At 51.1% G+C, this 18,299-nt stretch overlaps 1 protein-coding gene across 5 annotated transcripts in view; it reads right to left on the bottom strand.

Annotated features, from left to right (window-relative positions):
- Positions 1-12,246, bottom strand: part of LOC101346701 (fumarylacetoacetate hydrolase domain-containing protein 2A) — a 14,267-nt gene extending 2,021 nt beyond the window's left edge. Inside the window, exons 1-6 of one of the 5 annotated variants that reach the window (XM_023734311.1) lie at positions 6,294-6,506; positions 4,795-4,877; positions 4,142-4,418; positions 2,474-2,690; positions 771-830; positions 334-496 (exon numbers count right to left, since the gene is read on the bottom strand). In XM_023734311.1, the coding sequence (XP_023590079.1) occupies positions 334-496; positions 771-830; positions 2,474-2,690; positions 4,142-4,392 (691 nt within the window). In that variant the 5' untranslated portion in view covers positions 4,393-4,418; positions 4,795-4,877; positions 6,294-6,506. Of the gene's footprint in view, positions 1-333; positions 497-770; positions 831-2,473; positions 2,691-4,141; positions 4,419-4,794; positions 5,222-6,293; positions 6,507-12,198 lie in introns of those variants that run through there. The other 4 variants (XM_023734318.1, XM_023734307.1, XM_023734317.1 and 1 more) reach the window with 4 other exon arrangements.
- Between the last annotated feature and the right edge of the window lie 6,053 nt (positions 12,247-18,299).

Below are 18,299 nucleotides of genomic sequence, written 5' to 3' on the forward strand. Positions count from 1 at the left end.
TTGGAACTGCACTGACCCACCGATCAGTGGGCACCGCTCTAATTCACTTCCTGAACGCCAGGGTTGGTATTGGAACTGCAGCATCACAGCCTCTGGCTGTGCTCCGTCAGTGGGGGAGTGGGAAGCAGGCCTGCCGGAGAGCTTGTGGCTGGGGCTGGGAGACCTGCGCTCTAGGAATTGGCAACAGAATGGCAGCGAGTGAGGACGGGCTCTGCTCTAACTGCACTCAGCACTCCCGCCTCCCAGGTAGACCCTTACACTGAAGCATCCGTGCACGGACAGAGGGTGCAAAGACCGGGAAAAAGAATCACCAAGTGGCGTCTAGAGACCTACCTGGTACGCTGTCCTTGGTCACCAGGGCAGGGCCCAGGGGGCAGAAGGTGTCAAAGGTTTTTCCCAGCAGCCACTGCTTTCCGTTGCGTCTCATCTGCCAGTCCCGAGCGCTGACGTCGTGGGCCACGGTGAAGCCGGCCACATGAGCCATGGCATCTGTGGCCTGTCGGGGAGGGCGTTTGGCTATACTGGAGGTTAGATCAAGGTGATGGCAAAGCCCGTGACAGAGGCTCTCCAAGCCTTTAGCCCACCACTGATAGCCAAAGCTAGCCAGATGTGGTCAGGGAGGGGCAAGGCATACCAGGGAGCAGGTGGCTGCTGGCCCCTCTCCAGGCCACAACGGCTGTCACCACTGCTGATGAGCAAGGCCAGCACTAATAGGGGCACAAGCAGGGCCTCTGCTCCACCCTCACCTGGAGCCCACCCTTCCGCCTCACCTTGATGTGCTTGCCTTTCTTTCCAATGATCACGGCCAGCTCCACCTCCCAGTCCACCTCCTGCAGGGTGGGGAGGGAGACAAGCACCAGCCGCTGCGGCTCTGGGCCCATATTCCCATCTGACAGGCGACACCAGCAGTGGGGAGCAGCGGCCAGCCCACCTCACAGTCACCACCAACCAGAGCGGGCCGGGTAACGGGAGGTGCGGCTTGTAGACCGTAGCTTGGGGCAATACAGGTGACATTGCCAACTCGGGGCGCACCCCCCCACTGTGAGTAGGAGAGCAACGTGTGTCTGGGGACTGAGTTTAAAAGTCAGTCTCAATGCTTGCAACAAAGGATGAATATCCTTTATATGTAAAGTGCATTTCCAAATAAGAATAGCTAACAATCTAACCCTCCAACGTGCCAGGTACTATCCTAAGCGCTTTAATGTATTAACTCACTTAAATGCTAATATGAAAAAGATCAATATCCAGGTAAATATGCGCAAAGGGCCTGAATATGCAATTCAAAAAAGAAGAACACCACACGCCACAAAACAGGAGAACACGCTCAGCCTCTCCCGTAAGCAAAGCAGCCCTACCACAGTATGGACAGAATTCAGCCTTTCAAACTGACCACGATTTCTAACCCAACAGTCAGGGCTGGTACGAACATACCGAGCACCCAGATCTTGGTCTCTAACCCACGCCCCTCTAAAAAGAACCAGATACCATTCGTGTTAATTTTCTAAGTTGTGATAACGGTGTTATGGTCAGGTAGGACACTGTCCTTATCTGTAGGACATGTGTGAAGTTCTTATAGTGAATTATCTTAATGTCTGCAACCTACTTTCGAATGTTCTCCCTCATCAAATCAAATAAAGTGTTTGCAGAGAGAAAAAGCAAATGTGACAAAATGTTAATAGTAAACCCAGGTCAAAGTATGTAAATGTTCACTGTACTTTTTTTTTTCCTGCAGGCCACTAATTTCCAAAATATTCCTAAAATAAAAATTTGAGGGAAAAACTAACCCGTTGTTAGCAAGGGTACATACGCTGCTGGTGGATGTGTAAATTGCTTTCACAACTTTTCTGAAGGTCAATTTGGCAGAATTTCTTAAAAATTTTTTAAACGCTGCCTATACTTTGACCCTGACGTCCGAATTCTAAGAGTTTACTCAGAGGAAATGATCGTGTACTCACAGACGTGCAGAGGTCTTTTCTATAAGGATGTTCACTGCAACGTTACTTACAGAAGTCAAAAACCAGAAATAACTCCAGTGTCCGCCAACAGGGACCACCCGTCACTACAACACGCCACGCGGCAACCCAGAACACGTCCGGGGAGAGGCCCGAGCGACGGGAGAAAGGCTGCTGACGGAGTCTTGAGTAAGAAGGTAGGTACGTGCACAGTACAGATATGCACAGGAACAAACACTGGGAGGATACGCGGCAAAACATTAAGAGCCCGGGGTTGTGGGAATATGGGTGACTTTTTTTATTAATTTTCTACAACGAAGGTATATTACTTTTGTAATCAGGAAAAGATATACCAATTTCTTTTTTCCAAGGCCCGTCTGATTACTGTATAATCCCCTGCAGTTTGTTTGGTGCACCATCGAGCAGCAGGTGGCTTCTGGAAGAACATCTGGAGGCTAGATGCTGAGCTGTCACCCTTGTGGTGGGCGCCAGTGATCACGGGGCAGTGGGGAGGCACTGACCTGGCTCTCGGGTGGGAGGACGACCTCGTCATAGGGCCCCACGATGCTGCTGGCAAACTTGCTGAAGATGATGGGCTCCTTGGGCACGGGCACGTTCTGCTCTTTGCAGTGGTCCACGTAGTTCATGCCCACGCACACCACCTTGTCTGGCCGCGTGACCGGGGGCAGGAAGGTCACCTCCGACCGCAGCAGGGTCGGCAATGAGGCAGTCAGGGCTCTGCAGAGACCAGAGCGGGAGAAGGGCCGGCCGGGAGCAGGTCAGCAATCTGGGGGCGTGCTGGGGAAACCCTGCAGCAACTACAAGTTTTACTTTTTAAAATAGTATTTTCTTCTAGATCTGCCGACCCTCAGAGTCAGTGTGAACATCAAGCCCAGCTACTGGCCTCGGGAATCAGAGCACACATACACTCGCTGCCGTCAGGTCGATTCCGACTCAGTGACCCTACAGGACAGAGCAGAACTACCCCATGGTTCTGACTCATAGTGACCCTACAGGACAGAGCAGAGCTACCCCATGGGGTTTCCAAGGCTGTGATCTTTACAGAAGCGACTGCCACATCTTTCTCCCGTGGAATCAGAACACTGTTTGCTATTTACCGATGCCAATTTCCTTTTCTCCCACTGGGTAATAACTGCCCATGTAAGAGAAGTGTAAAGGTACGAAAGGTGCAGATGGAAAGGCCTCCCTCCCACCCTTCCAGTGACCCCGCTTCGCTCCCTGGAGACACTGCTTCCTGTGCAGCCCTCACAGCCACTCCACGTGCAGACAGTAGTGCCCTGTGTACACTCAGCAGTGAACTTCAGGAACGTCTCTGTAACGGTAGACAGAGAGTGCCCTCTTTTCTCCCAGGGCTGCACGTTACTGCCCTGCAGCTACACACCCGGTTTCTGATCTTGTGCTGTTAAGAGACAAAGCCGCTGCGAAAACCTGGGACGCAGAGCATCTGCTGTAGGGACGTAACTGCAGACACACCTCTGTCAGGTAGAGTAGTGGGGTCAACGTGACGGGCGGTTGTAATTTTTTATTTCCAAACAGCCCTCCAGGAAGGCTAACCACTTTAAACCCTCCCACCATCCGTGTGTGAGAATACGCTTTTCCCCACGGGTACCGATGCTGTGTGCTGTCAAACATTCGTATCTTTGCCAATTTAACAGGTGAAAATGACCTCTCAGCGTGGTTTCAATGTACTCTTCATCAACCCTTTAGACCAGAGTCCACAGGGCTCCTTCCTGCTTCAGGGAAGCCCCCACCTCACCTAGCCCAAACCTACCAACCAACCATGTTAGAGAAAACCTCTGCAGTCCTCTCTCTCCAAGAAGCCAGTAACTCCCCTGCTCCCCAAGATGCCTCCTGGGGCCCCAGGCCCCATCCGCCTCAGGCAGGTGGGGGCTCCATTCTGGGGGAAGGCAGGGCGATGAAGCAGAGTCCTGGCTCCATCACCCAATGTGTGGCCTTGGCATCATTATTCACCTTCCCTGGGCCTCAGTGTTCCCCTCTGTAAGCTAAGGACATTGTCCCGTGAGATTTCTAAGGCTTGTCACTAACAGAACAGGTAAGAAGGGAAAGGTGGGCCACCCTGCTCTCCTGCAGAACCACCTGCTTCTTCTGTTTCACAGGCCAAGGGTGGGGTGGGAGGAGGGCGAGGGGGACCAGGGCAGCTCATTTACCTTCTCGCTACTGAGAGGGTGGCCTCTCCCTGCTCCAGGAACTCTATCATCGTCTTGGGGAGTGTGGAGTCAAAGGCGTTGAGGTCGATGACTCCCCGGTCATTCCCTGACTCCAGGCCCAGGCGAGGTCCTGCCAGGTGGGGTGCCTGGAACTGTACCAGTCTCATGTCTCTGGAGGGCTGCAAGGGCCACCTCTGAGGCTGAGGCTGCAGAAGTGCTGTGAGCAGCCTTCTTGCACCAAAGCCCAGCATCAGCGCCTGCAGAGAAAAAGCAGGTCCTGGGGAGAGAGGGAGCCCAGAACCATGATGAGGATCCCCGAAGTTTCTCAAGCTGCAGCCCAGGTCCGTCACCCCACCACCCATCCTGGCACACCACATGGGAAGTGGCCTAGATTTACAAGTTATTGCACTTGCTACACTTTATAGGAGCCTTGGTGGCGCAACGGTTAAGAGCTCAGCTGCTAACCAAACGGTGGGCAGCTTGAATTCACCAGCCGCTTCTTGCAAACCCTATAGGGCAGTTCTACTGTGTTGCTACGAGTCAGAATCGACTTGACAGCAACTTTTTTTTTTTTTTTTTACACTTTATAAATTGATTTTTGCTCAGTTCGATGTATGTAATGAAACATTTATAGAGGAGCAACTATTTCATACCAGGCACTGAGCGAGGTCCCAGAGATTCCAGCAATTCCTTCAGCCAGTATTTCCTGAAATCTTACAATGTGCTTGGCACCACTCTAGGCGTTGGGGAAACAACGGAGGTCAGACAAACTCCGAGCTGCCATCCCGCTCAGAGGACAGACAGATGTTAATGACTGATGACGTAAGTGAGGTTCACCGTATGACTGTGGCTGTGAAGATCAGGGACCCTGACTTTGTCTAGTTCCTTGAGAAAGTGATGCTGAGCAGAGCTGGGCTCACATGAGCAGGACGAGGAGTTAGCTAAGCCCAGACCCGGCCACTGAACACAATGTGAATTCAAGAGCAGGGCCTCAGCATAGGCAAGGGACCCCTGGGGAAACTGGCCTCACAGCAGCTGCCACAAGCAATTTTTTAAATGCAAACTTCATCCTGCTACCCCTGCCTGTCTAAAATGCTTCCCGGTGCTCACGTGACAAAGCCAGAACCCCTCCTGACGTCCAGGCCTTTCAGGAGCAGCCCCTCACCCATCTCACCAGACAACAGCCCAGGCTGCCTGAGGCGAGAGGCTGCAGACATAAACGGCAGGGCCCAGGCCTGACAGGCGTTCCTGGGCTGTCTCCTCCCTGAGTTCAGGGCCCATGTCTGCCTCAGTCACTGCTCAGCCTGCAGGGCCAGCACTGTGCCTGGGGAACACTCTGCGCAATCAACAGGTGAACAAACGGCAGAAGCAGGCGCTTGAACTGTCATACTTGGGGAAGACCGGTGATGTCAACCTCAGCCCAAGTCCAGGTGACACTGAAGTCCTCGGTTCGGAAACCAGGTGTTGTGCAAACAAGAACATCCAGCTTCAGCCCACCCCATCCTGTGCCCTCCCTCGGGCATTTTAGCTCAGAAGGCTGGGGTGATAAGTAGGGACCTCCAGCTGGAGATCCTCCAGAGGCCCACGGGACACCCTGCCTGTGCCCGTCAGCCACGCTCAGGAAACTGTAGCCGCCTGCTGGCTGCTGCCTCAGGATGAGGCTGGTCACCTGCTCTCCGAGATAAACCCCAGGCCCCATGTGACAGGCACATGCAGGTTCTCATTCCACCTTCTCTCTCCTCACCCCCCATTTTACAGAAGGGGACACTGAGGACTAAAACGGTGAAGTCACCTGCCAAGGTACCAGTCAAAAAGTGGCCGTGGTGCCTCCAGAGTAATCGCTTTGCAACATAGCCCGGGTTCAACCCAACTCTGCAAAAGTCCTTAAGCAAAGAGGCACAAACAGCACAAGCCTGGCAGCCTGACAGCGATGGGTTTATACGGGAGACCCCCCCCCCGCCCCCATACGGTAGCCTGGGGCCCTCAGTTTCCCTGTGTGCCCAGCTCTGTCCCTGCACTCGGTGGGCGCGCACAAGGGCCCGCCCCGCCAGGTCCGTGTGGTCGGAAGCGGCCGAGGACTCGGTCCAGTCCTGCCCTCGGCCAGAGGCCCCGCGCGTGGACCCTCTACCGGCCTGGCCCGGGCTGGACCTACCTGGCAGCAGCCGTCGGTTCTGCGGGCGCCCTGCGCTGTCGGGCTAGGGCTGGAGCAGGCCGGCGGGGCCTGCGGGGCGAGGGCCGAAGGCGAGCGGGCACTTGGCACTGCCCACGCGATCCCGATGACCGCAGCCGGGACACGAACCCCACCTCCAGCGGAACCAAACCCCAGGGCCGCCACAGCGCTCTTCCAGCCTGCGCGGCCCGAAAGCCAGTAAGACGGCCTCATAAGCGGGCGCGCCTAGTGACGTCACAGGACAACGGCCAGTAGAAGGGCGCCTCTGTCTCTGACATCACATCCCTGCGCGCGGAGTGTCGCGGCCCAGCCTGGGAGGGTGGCTCGTCTCCCGGCGGTTTTTTCACGCCTCCGGGCTGGGCCGGGTGAGGCTGCGACCTTGCGCTTGCACGACCCCGAGCGTTGAGTCCTCCTTAAACGTTGCGCCTCTGGCGCCTCGCTGGCCTCAACGTAGTCTGGGCCCTGCCTCTGGTCCAGGCACCGTTCTGATTGTTGGGCTTACAGCGGTGGAGGAGCCCAAGTTAGAATAGCGCGCTGCTTGACAAAGGCGCATCTTCTGTTTTCTGATTCTGACATATCATTGAGGAGAGGAGGGATGATTGCGCCCTTTTTACACATGGAGAACCTGAGGCCTGAAGTGTTTTGCTCAAGATGACACAGGCAGCGAGTAATGGAGCCAGGATTCTTGATTCGGGTTCAGCCTTGCTACCCACTCTCAGCAGCCCAGTCTTCATAATGCACCATGTTGGGTGAAGGGCGGGATAGTGGGAAGAAACAAGGCCTAATCTCCACCGGCAGAGAGCTGGCATTCCAGTGGAGAGGTGGTTAAATTAAACAGGCAGTTACAACCCAGCTTTCTAGGCCCCTGGCTCCTGGGGTTCTGAGGGAAGATAGTTCAGGGTGACAGGCGCTGGGGCATGAGGCCCAAGAATTAAGCAAGGACCAGATCACCAAGGGCTTTACCTGCCCCAGGAAAGAGATTGGGACTTACCTAAGCACACAGGAGGCCATTGGAAGGTCTTCAGTGGGAGTGTGATGGTCAGACTTAGATTTGAGAACATTTTCTCTGGCCTCTTCCCCAAGGAAGGGTGTGTGGGTAAGACTGGTGTAGGGGAGAGCGATGGTGGCTTGGTGTGTGGTGGACATGGTGAAAGGTGGTCAGGGTACAGAGGCGTTCAGGAGGTAGAATGGACAGCCCTCAATGATGACAGAACATGGGAATGAGGAAGAAGGAGGTACAAGGCCAACTCCTAGATCTCTGGCCTGGTAGATGGAAGTGTCATTAACAGAGACATTCTGGAGAGGCAGCAGGTAGGGGAGAGGATGGTAAGTTCAGTTTTGGATGGTTTGCATTTAATGCATCTGTGGAACATCCAAAGAGTACTGAAGGGTGGGCAGTTGGAGACAGGGGTCTGGAGCTTAGGGTTCTAGTCTGAAGGTAGAGGTCAACATAGAGATGGAAATGGAACCCATGGGGGTGGGTGTGATGCGCTGAAGAGATCCTGGCACAAACCCAAGTCAGGAGACCCACCATGTAAGAGTGGCCGGAGAGGCTGAAGGAAAACAGGCAGACAGAGGAACACGTGACTTGGAGGCCACTGCCAAGGAGAGGAGGACTTCTGCTTCTGAGCAAGATGGAGTAATAGGGACTGTTTACTGTCCTTCATGAGACAACCAAAAAACCCCAGGTAGAATCTATAACACAATGGTTTTCAAGAAATTGGACATCTGACAATGAAGAACAGTGATCCCAGAGAGATGGGAAACAAACGAGATAAGCTTTATGATTGTCCCAGCTTAATGCTTTGAAATAGTTTCCAGGTGTAGGACAAAGAGGGGGAACCGAGGTGGAGCTAGCATACTCTGTGAGTTGCGGAGATGGAGCGAAGCTTCTGGGGATACCAAGGAAGCTAGAGTTTGCAGGACAGAGTACCGGAGAGAAGACAGCTGGGCAGAGAGAGAACTCAGATCTGCAGAGAGTACCGCCTTACATACTCAGCAGAGTACTGAGCATTGCATGCTCATAAAGCAACTTCCTGAGACCAGGGAAAGTACCTCACAAAGGAATAGAGGGAACAGTGTCAAGAGATTGGATAGGGCCAAGAACAGTGCCTCTTTCCACCAGCCAGACCAGAAAAACACAGAATTCCTGGGGCATTGGGTAGAGAACTATGAAGGTCTTGCCTAAGAGGTTGGGATTAATCAATCCTAGACTGAGCACTGCTCCAGTACTGCCTAACAAATCATAAAAGCAAGAGAGGCTCACACTGTCTCCAAGTAACATAACTGCATCACAGAACAAGCTCCATAACACTTAGGGAAATAGAAAAAATCCAGCACCCAACATGGTAAAATTCACAAGGTATGGTATCCAATCAAAGATGACCAGGCATGCCTGTTATCATTGTTAGCTGTCACTGAGTCACCCCTGCCCCCTCAGCTCGTGGCAACCTCGTGCACAATGGAACAAAAGGCTGCCTTGTCCTGCACTATCCCTGTGATCAGTGGGGGACTGGACTGTTGTGATTCATATGGTTTTCTTTGGCTGATTTTCAGAAGTGGATTGTCAGGCCTTTCTTCCTAGTCCATCTTCGTCTGAAGCTTTCCTTAAACCTGCTCAGCATCATAACAGCACACAGCCTCCACTGACAGGCAGGTGTGGCTGTGCGTGAGGTACATTGGCCACGAATCGAACCTGGGTCTCCTACATGAAGGCGAGAATTCTACCACTGCACCACAGCTGCCCCCTACCAGGCAGGCACAGAGGCAGGAAAATGTGATCCATAATGAAAATAATAATCAATTTAATCCAACTTAGAAGTGACAGATATTAGAATTAGCACACGAGGATATTCAGTTATTATAACTATACTCTATTTGCTCAAAATTTAAGTAGAGATATGACATATATTAAAAAGATACAAATTAGACTTCTAGAGTTGCCAACTACAGTGTCTAAGAAGAAAAATAGACTAGATGAGATTAATAGCAGATTCAACGTTGCAGAAGAAAAGATGAGTGAACTTGGAAACATGGCAGTAGGAACTCCCTAAAATAAACACACAGTGTGGTGCACTGAATTACTACTACACGGCCCTTCTAGCCATCGGTCTTGTAACCTCCACAAAATGATTGGATGGGACTATGCAAATAAGGTGCTTGTGGCCCACTGAGAGGATTGAACAGTTTTGCCAGGTGCATGGAACCCTTGTGGGGGGTGGGACTATGCAAATAAAGTGCATGGAACCGTTGTAGGGGATTGGTCGGTTTTGCCATCCCACTAGGCTTAAAGGGAGACAATCCTAGAGACTGAGAGGGGGACACCTCTCTACCGTCAAGACGAGCCAGGAGCGGACCTCTTTGGACCCATGTTCCCTGCACTGAGAATCTCCTAGACCCAGGAGAGAGAGAGAGCAGTAATACTGTAGGCAGCAGCAGCGCAAGATGGCAGGAACCAGGAGACTGGCACACAATGGCTTGGTGGGCTTCCTGGCCCATGGAGTGAAGTGGCTACAGTGGGCTTCCCAGCCCATGGAGTGAGAGAGCTGAGAGTTGTTCTGATCGAAGAACTATATCCCGAGTAGTTCCTGTTATTTCCAAATTGATCCTTATCCTGAGTTGTAACCTGTTACTTCCCTAATAAATCCCATAATCGTGAGTATGGTCTGTGAGTTTTGTGTGGCCATTGCAATGAATTACTGAACCCAGCAGAGAAGTTGAGAATGCCGTGGGAGGAACAGCTGGTGTTAGAATTGGTAAAAAGTTTGAAAAGTGGAGGTATGTCTGACCTCCACCTCATAGTAATCAGCTTTGGGCTGATGTTGATGGTGGTTCTCCTTCTCCCTCCTGAAGTTAGACAAGGTCTGACATTGCCATGTCATTTTTACATGCAGAAAAAAAAGAAAGAATTTTAAAAAGCTTAATATATGTGTAATTAGAGTCCCTGTGGTTAAGCGCTACGGCTGCTAACCTAAAAGGTCAGAGTTTGAATCCACCAGGCGCCCCTTGGAAACCCTATGGGGCAGTTCTACTCTGTCCTATAGGATCGCTATGAGTAGGAATTAACTCAACGGCAACGGGTTTGGTTTTTCTTTTTTCTTTTTGGAAGTAGAGGAGAGGGAAGAGGAAACAGAAAACAATATTTGAAGAAATAATGGCCAAAAATTTTCCAAACTTGATAAAAACTATAAACCCACATATCCGAGATGCTGAACAAACCCCAAGCACGAGATACATGAAGAAAACTACACCATGGCATATCATAATCAGATTGCTCAAATCCAGTGATAAAGAGAACATCTTAAAAGCAGTCAGGGGACTTGTGCTTCCACAAAAATGGAGCAGAAGTACTTGTCCCTATTTTTTCTGTTACGTTGTTGTGAGTTGCCATCAGTAGTTGGAAAAGACAGCCTTGTTGATAGAAACGGCACTGGAGATTGCAAGATAGAATTCTACAAGACCAACGACTTATTCATCGAAAATACCTTTTCCAACACTATAATTGATGACTCTACAAGTGGACCTCACCAGATGGACTACACAGAAATCAAATCGACTACATCTGTGGAAAGAGACAATGGAGAAGCTCAGTCAAGACACAACCATGGGCCAACTGAGGAATAAACCATCTATTGCTTGTGTGCAAATTCAAGCTGAAGTTGGAGAAAATCAAAGCAAGTCCACGAGGGACAAAGTACAACCTTGAATACATCCCGCCTGAATTTAGAGACCATCTCAAGGATAGATTTGATGCACTGAACACTAGTGACCAAAAGCCAGAACAATTGTTGGAAAACATCAAGGACATCATACATGTAGAAAGTGAAAGATCATTAAAAAGACAGGAAAGAAGGAGAAGACCAAAATGGATGTCAGAAGAGACTCTGAAACTTGCTGTTAAGTGCAGAGTAGCTAAAGCAAATGGAAGAAATGATACAGTAAAAGAGCTGAACAGATGATTTCAAAGGGCAGCTCAAGAAGACAAGGTAAAGTAGTATGATGAAATGTGCAAAGACCTGGAGTTAGAAAACCAAAAGGGAAGGACATGATCAGCATTTCTCAAGTTGAAAGAACTGAAGAGAAAAGTCAAGCCTTGAATTGCAATACTGAAGGATTCTATGGGCAAACAACTGAATGATTCAGGAAGTATCAAAAGAAGATGGAATACTCAGAGTCACTGTACCGAAAAGAATTGGTCAACATTCAACCATTTCAGGAAGTATCACATGATCAACAAATGATGGTCAACATTCAACTATTTCAGGAAATATCACGTGATCAAGAAATGATGGTATTGAAGGAAGAAGTTCAAGCTGCACTGAAGGCATTGGCAAAAAACAAGTTGAGATGCTTCAACAAACAGATGCAATGCTGGAAGCGCTTACTCGTCTATGTCAAGACTGCTACTTGGCCAACCGACCAAAACAGATTTATACTCATGCCTATTCCAAAGAAAGGTTATCAAACAAAATGCAGACATTATTAAACAATATCATTAATAATTACATGCTAGCAAAATTTTGCTAAAGATAATTCACAAACAACTGCAGCTGTTCATTGACAGGGAGCTGCCAGAACTTCAGGCTGGATTCAGAAGAAGACATAGAATGAGGGATATCATTGCATTGTCAGACGGATCTTGGCCAAAAGCAGAGAATACCAGAAAGATGTTTATTTGTGTTTTACATACTATGCAAAGGCATTAAACTGTGTGCATCATAGCAAATTATAGATACTATTTCGAAGAATGAGGATTTCAGAACACAACTGTGGTCATTTGGAAACTATACATGGATCAAGGGGCAGTCATTCGAACAGAAGAAGGGGATAATTCATGGTTCAAAATCGGAAAAGGTACGCAGCACGTGTGTCTTTTCACCTTACTTACTCAATCTGTATCTTGAACAAATCATCTGAGAAGCTGGACTACATGAAGAACACAGCATCAGGATTGGAGGAAGACTCATTAACAACCTGTAATATGTAAATGGCACAGCACACTTATTAGAATGGCTGAAAAGACTGATTATACTAAGTAGTGGCAAGGATGTGGAGGAACTGGAACTCTCATACACTGGTTGTGGGGTTGTAAAAGAGTCCGACTACTTTTGAAAACATACATCTACCATATGATCCATTCCTTTCAACCCTGGGTATTGACAATGTTGCATTTTACCCGAGCCATGTGCTCCTGGAAAACAGTGAAGATTAAGACCCCTCCTCCGCTTTGTGTTCTGGGAAACAATCTACTGCAAAGAACTAACCTTCCCCACAGGGCTTAGATAAGACTCCCGGAGGATCTCTTGTTTATCTACGGCAAGGCCAGGCACAGATCCTCCAAATTCTCATTCTTTGCCTCATAAATGCCTAGCTGAACTGCTTGCCCGCACTGATCAATCCGAACAAAATGCTTGTTAACTAAACTTTGGTTAAGATTCTCTTTTCCCCCCAGGTCATTGAACTTTGACCCATCCTCAGCCTGAGCCAGCATAACAACCCCTCCTTACCAGCCCCTCCTGAGAATAGGCTGGCCTCAGAGTAAAACATTTCCTGATTCACTGTCTGATTCTGCCACTCCAGTTCATCCCAGTTCCCCACACTGCTTCTTTCTAGTCACACTGGGTTTGGTTTTGGGTTTTTGGTGGCACAGTGGTTAAGCACTTGGCTGCTAAGTGAGTGTTGGCGGTTAAACCCACTAGCAGCTCCCCAGAAAAAGATGTGGGAGTCGGCCTCCATAAGGAGTTACAGCCTTGGAAACCCTATAGGGCAGTTCTACTCTGTCCTATAGGGTCACACTATGGGTCAGAATGGACTAGATGACCACGGGTTATTTTGCTTTCTCCAAGAAATTACAGGCTCCACCAGGAAAAGGTTTGCAAATATTCTGCTATTTCATCCCCACACTCTGACACAGTGTCCGGGTGCTCAGGGGTTTTTGTTTTATTGTGTTTGAGAGTGAATGAGTGAATGGTGCAGCAATGGGCCTGGGAGGCGTGGGATGGACAGGAGCTGGGGTAAAGACGCCCCTCCCCGCTGTGCCTTGATGCTTATCCCACATACATGACAGGGAAGAGGTTAGGCTGGGGCAGGAGTCCAAGAGCAGGGTCTCCTCCCTTGCTCTGCCCAGGACAAACTCCTACTTGGGGCTGGGAACACTTGCTAACCAAGCACGGACTTGAGGATTTTGTAATCCTGGTTGGCTGGCAGTGGGCTGGCAGGGGCTGACTGATGCCTGCGCTTTGGGGCCTTGTTTTTAGTTTCTGGATCTTTTACTGTATTTGGTGGTTTTTCAAAACTGGGAAAACAAGCTGCCTGGCTTAATCTGCTCTGCTCCTGGCATCAGGTCACGGCCAAAGGAACTCCGGAGAGGAAAAGGGGCTGGAGGAGGAGCCTGGATGGGGTTGGGGCGGGGCGCTCAGGCTGAGGTGACCTACAGCGCAGGCGGGCCTCCAGGGGAGATGTCTCAAAGGGGCTCTGACCCGGAGTGCAGGGAGCTGGCCCCACGACTGGGCAGGCGCAAGGCCCCATCACAGACTACATCCTGGGAACCCTGCCTGGGCCCCGGGGGAATCCGTTCTCCCCGCAGCCGCCTCCCTCTCTAGAACCTTGAGCCCCGCAGCGTTTACTGGCCACGTACCCCACCCCCACGTCCTCCACCCCGGGGTGTGGCGTCTACACTGCCAGTGTTGGGGCCCAGGAACGAAGCCCAAGGCAGCTTGCAGGTTGCTCAGGGTCTGGCGGCGGGAACAGTACTTCAGGGCCTCCGTGGGTCTGGAAAGCACGGTTCACGGCCCCACAGCTGAGCTTGACTCGGGGGCGAAGCTGTTGAGAATCGTTAACAGGGCCCGAAAACCCCGCTCCAACTGGCTTAACGGGGAGGAAAAAGGCGCTCTAGTGGCTCGTGTAAGTGGAAGCGCAGAGATGACGGGGATGCCTTAAAGTGCAGCTGATTTTAAGCTCAAGGGACAACGCGCCCCTTCCCCCTCAGCCAGCCCGTCCTCTGTGCCGGCGTCATGTCCACTCGTGGCCCTCGGCTTCCTAGTGAGGAGGAGGGCGTGTCTTTCCCAGCATTCCCAGCCAAGTCTCCGTGGACCTCATTGGCTGTAGTCAGGTCAAGTGCCCGCCCCTCAGCCAATCACTGGCTTAGGCCTAGGCTTGCTCTTCTCCTTTTGGAGGTGATGGTGGACCCCAAGACTTCATGGGTGGGCAGTGTAGGAGGGGATCCCCAGGTAACTTGGGCAGGGGTGTGCCAGGAGAAGAAGGAGAATGCTGGGGAGACAGAGCCTGGTGGCCAATCAGGTGGCCTTCCTCGTTACCCCACTTGGTACCCAGGGAGGTCGTGAGAAGTTCCTGAAGGTCTTTTACACGAAAGGGGAGTTGAGGGGCAATCCCAGACAGGGGGGTGGGATTGACATAGATCCTGCATCCACAGGAAGGTTAGAGAATGTTCAAAACCACCTGAGAGCCGAATGTGGTTGAGATGAGGGACAAAGGCAAGTAGAACAGAGGCAGGTGAGTTAGAGAGAAGCTGGGATTTCCTTCTTGAGGAACAGACAGAGCAAACAAAAAGGTTCATAGCAGTTGGCAAGGAGCCCAGTTCTAAGACTGAGGACCTCAGTGGGTCGGGGTAGCTATCAGGATGAGACAGAGCCCCCACCAAACCCGGTAAACCAAACCCATTGCTGTCAAGTCGATTCTGACTCATAGCGACCCTATAGGACAGAGTAGAACTGCCCCATAGAGTTTCCAAGGAGTGCCTGGTGGATTTGAACTGACCTTTTGGTTAGCAGCTGTAGCTCTTAACCACTGCTCAACCAGGGTTTCCAGAGCCCCTACAGTGCTGTATTGAACATCCTGTTTCCTTTGCTGGGCTTCCTCCTCACCAGCTCTGCATTTGAATCCTGCTTTTGCTTGGAGGTTGTATGGAAACCGCATTGCACCTGTGTAGTATGATTAAGACTGTTGCTGATGTAACTTGTAGGAACTCCCTACTCGTAAACCCCTTAAAAGTAACTTGCCTGCCCGCCCTTGGGGAGCAGTCTTGGCAGCAGCAGCTCCGACTGACTCCTTTTCCTTGTACAACGAAATGTGCCTTTCTTGTTCTCCCACCTTGGTCTCTCGTTTATTGGCCAATATGAGTCATGTCGAGCAAGAACCTGGGGTTTCCACCCAGTAACAAGGAGGAGGGTTATGAGTTGGAGGGTCCACTGATTGGTGCTGCTGCTGCCTAAAGGAGGGCTGAGCCCAGGTGCCCTGCTCAGGGGAAGCCTGAATCTCCTCCAGGGCCATCCTGGACCTTCCCGTCTGTTGTGCTCCCATTATACTGCCCCTTCTCCTGGGACCTCTGGCCAAGGCTTAACTAGACCTGTATCTTCTCTGTGTGAGTGGGCAGCGGTGTGGGTGGGACGTGTGGAGAGGGTCACTCACAACACATGCCCAGTTTCTTCCAGATCCCTTCATCTTGGCCCTTAACCTGTTAAGGCATGGGGCAACTCCTGGCCACATGGGATCTGGTACCGGCCACAGGTACCCCTTCCAGTACAGACTGGACCTTTTTAAATCACTGAACCCTGAAGAACTCACATTACAGGCAGCCAGAGTCCGCACATTCCCTTTACAGTCAGCTGATTCAGACAAAGTTCATTCGATTGTAGCTGGCCAGTGCATAATTTGCGATTTCCTCTCCAAGAATGACTGGTCTCTGGGACTCCCTTAACCAGGAGGGCTAGGACTCAAGTGAGCAGGCCAGAGGTAGGGAGCAGGGCTGAGTAGCTGCTCTGGGCTGGTAATAGTACCATGGGCTTTGGGGCTTGTCTGGGATGGAGAATGTTGATGGGGACAGTGAGAAGAACAAGGAACCATGTCCAGAATGGCAGAACCAGGATCAGGGAGGTCCTTGGCACAAAATCTCAAAGCAAAGCCTCACCTGACTCAGTAACACATCTGCTATCTGAAATGCATCCTACAGGTAAGGCAGGACAGACGAAGGGGAAAAAGGCTCCTGAGCACTCTAAACAAACATACCAAATACTTCATATTCTAAGGAAGGCTGCTCAATTCCTGACTTTGAGCCTGTTTGCTCTAGTTTATTCATAGTTGTGGGAAGTCTAAGTTCTCCAGCAATCCTCCCCAGCAGGCTTACTCATCCCCAACCTGTGCTCCACGCTGACGTCCTTAATCGCCCAAATCACTGCCTTGAATTTTTCTCGTTGCCTTCTGGCCTCCTCACGAGGCAGAGACTGGCTTATCCCCTGTGGTGAATTCTGCACTCACTCAACACCAGCGTCTGGTGTGTTGAAGGTGTTGACTAAGTCTAGAATGATGCCTCCCTTCGTTTAGACCTGGGAACTTGGAAGAAGCAAGGAAGAGAAATACTGTAGTGTGACTGTCTGATTTGAAGGAGGAGACAGAAAACCCACCAAGAACAGACACAATGATTTAGAACCCCAGTGTTCCAGGTGTCCATGAAGGGCAGACAGCTCTGTGACCTTGGCTCCAAGGGCAGCAGCGTCCTTGAAGAAGGGCAGTGCTGATGTTCCTGAGGCTCCAGGCCACTAGACGAAAGTTCAGAGGCTGCAGAGTTGGGACACTTCATGAAAAAATCTCCACCTCGAGGGCATGTATAGGCGAGTGCACGGTCTTGTTGAAGTTTGGTGCTGTGGGAATCACAGCCTCAGCTGTCTGAGAGCCCGTCTCTAGAGAACGCCTCCTTCCTGACAAGAAGATGTCCTTTCTCACAGCCCAGACATTGCTGCAACAGACCACCGTCTGCTGTCTGGCCCTCTGGGCCCTGTGGGGGCCTGTGAAAGGCGTAAGTGTGTTCTCAAGCTCTTTTCAGGATTTTAAAAAGCCTAACAGTAAGGCTGGACTGGCAAAACCAAAAATTAATTTTATTTGCTTTGGGCTGGAATTAAATTAACTCGGTGTGGTAAAGGCCATGCACTCTGCTGGGTAGTTATGTGTGTCCTAGCTCATAAAACAGGAGTTGTCCCCGGTCCCCAGTGCCCAGCTCCATGTACTCTGGGTGCACTTGTGAAATTATTAGTTGATAAATTCAGTTTTCTGAGAGGAAAACCAAAAACCAAACCCATTGCTGTCGAGTCAATTCCAAGTCATAGCAACCCTATAGGACAGAGTCGAACTGCCCCATAGGGTCTCCAAGGAGCAGCTGGTGGATTCGAACTGCCAACGTTTTGGCTAGCAGACGAGTTCTTCACCACTGCACCTTTCCGGGGGAAAACCGTATGGAAAATGGGGCAGAAATATAACAACGTCTTTGGTGACTACGAAGAAAAGCAAAAGCAGTTTCGCTTCAAAGCAGCTGCCTCTGGAACCTGAGGGCAGGAGTGAGGAGGGCCATGTGTGGTGTGGGCGCCCCCTGGTGGCCAGTGGAGAGCACAGCACGTGGAGCCACCGGCGGTAAATCTCAGATGGAGGATTAGAAAAGACACCATGGATCTTCCGACAACCTGCAGACCAGCCGCTGCTGTGGGAAGCCGTGCAGCAGAGCATGATGGGAGAGCGTGTGAGCGCGTTACCTCCTGAGACTCTTCCCATTTGTGCTCTAAAGGCAACAAGGGGTCCTCCTCACTAGGGCCATTGTGAGTGAGGGTGAACGAGACAGGCCAGGCCACCCTTTTCCGGCCTGTGGCAGGTCTGCTTGGCTTCGCAGGGAGTGGTGCCAGGAGGGTGCAGGGCAAGTGGATGGCGGGTTTCCTGCTGTGGCCGGGCGGGCAGAGACTGCCCCTCCTCAGCCAGCTGGCCTCCAAATGGGCCTCGGGGTTACGGGAGAACAAGACACCGTCGCAGATTTATTTCCACACCAGGAGGCCCCTTCCAGAATGTCAGTCCTTCCTCTGGTGGCTTGTTGGTGTATGTCACCCTTCTCTAGAAGGGAAAACACGGGAAAACCCGGTGAGACTGGGAGGGAGGGTGGGCGCACCCACTGACCGGCCAGGAAGTATTCCTAGTGAATCATCACAACAGCCC

Source organism: Trichechus manatus, unplaced genomic scaffold, assembly GCF_000243295.1.
Source record: "Trichechus manatus latirostris isolate Lorelei unplaced genomic scaffold, TriManLat1.0 scaffold00004, whole genome shotgun sequence".
Classification (NCBI taxonomy): domain Eukaryota; kingdom Metazoa; phylum Chordata; class Mammalia; order Sirenia; family Trichechidae; genus Trichechus; species Trichechus manatus.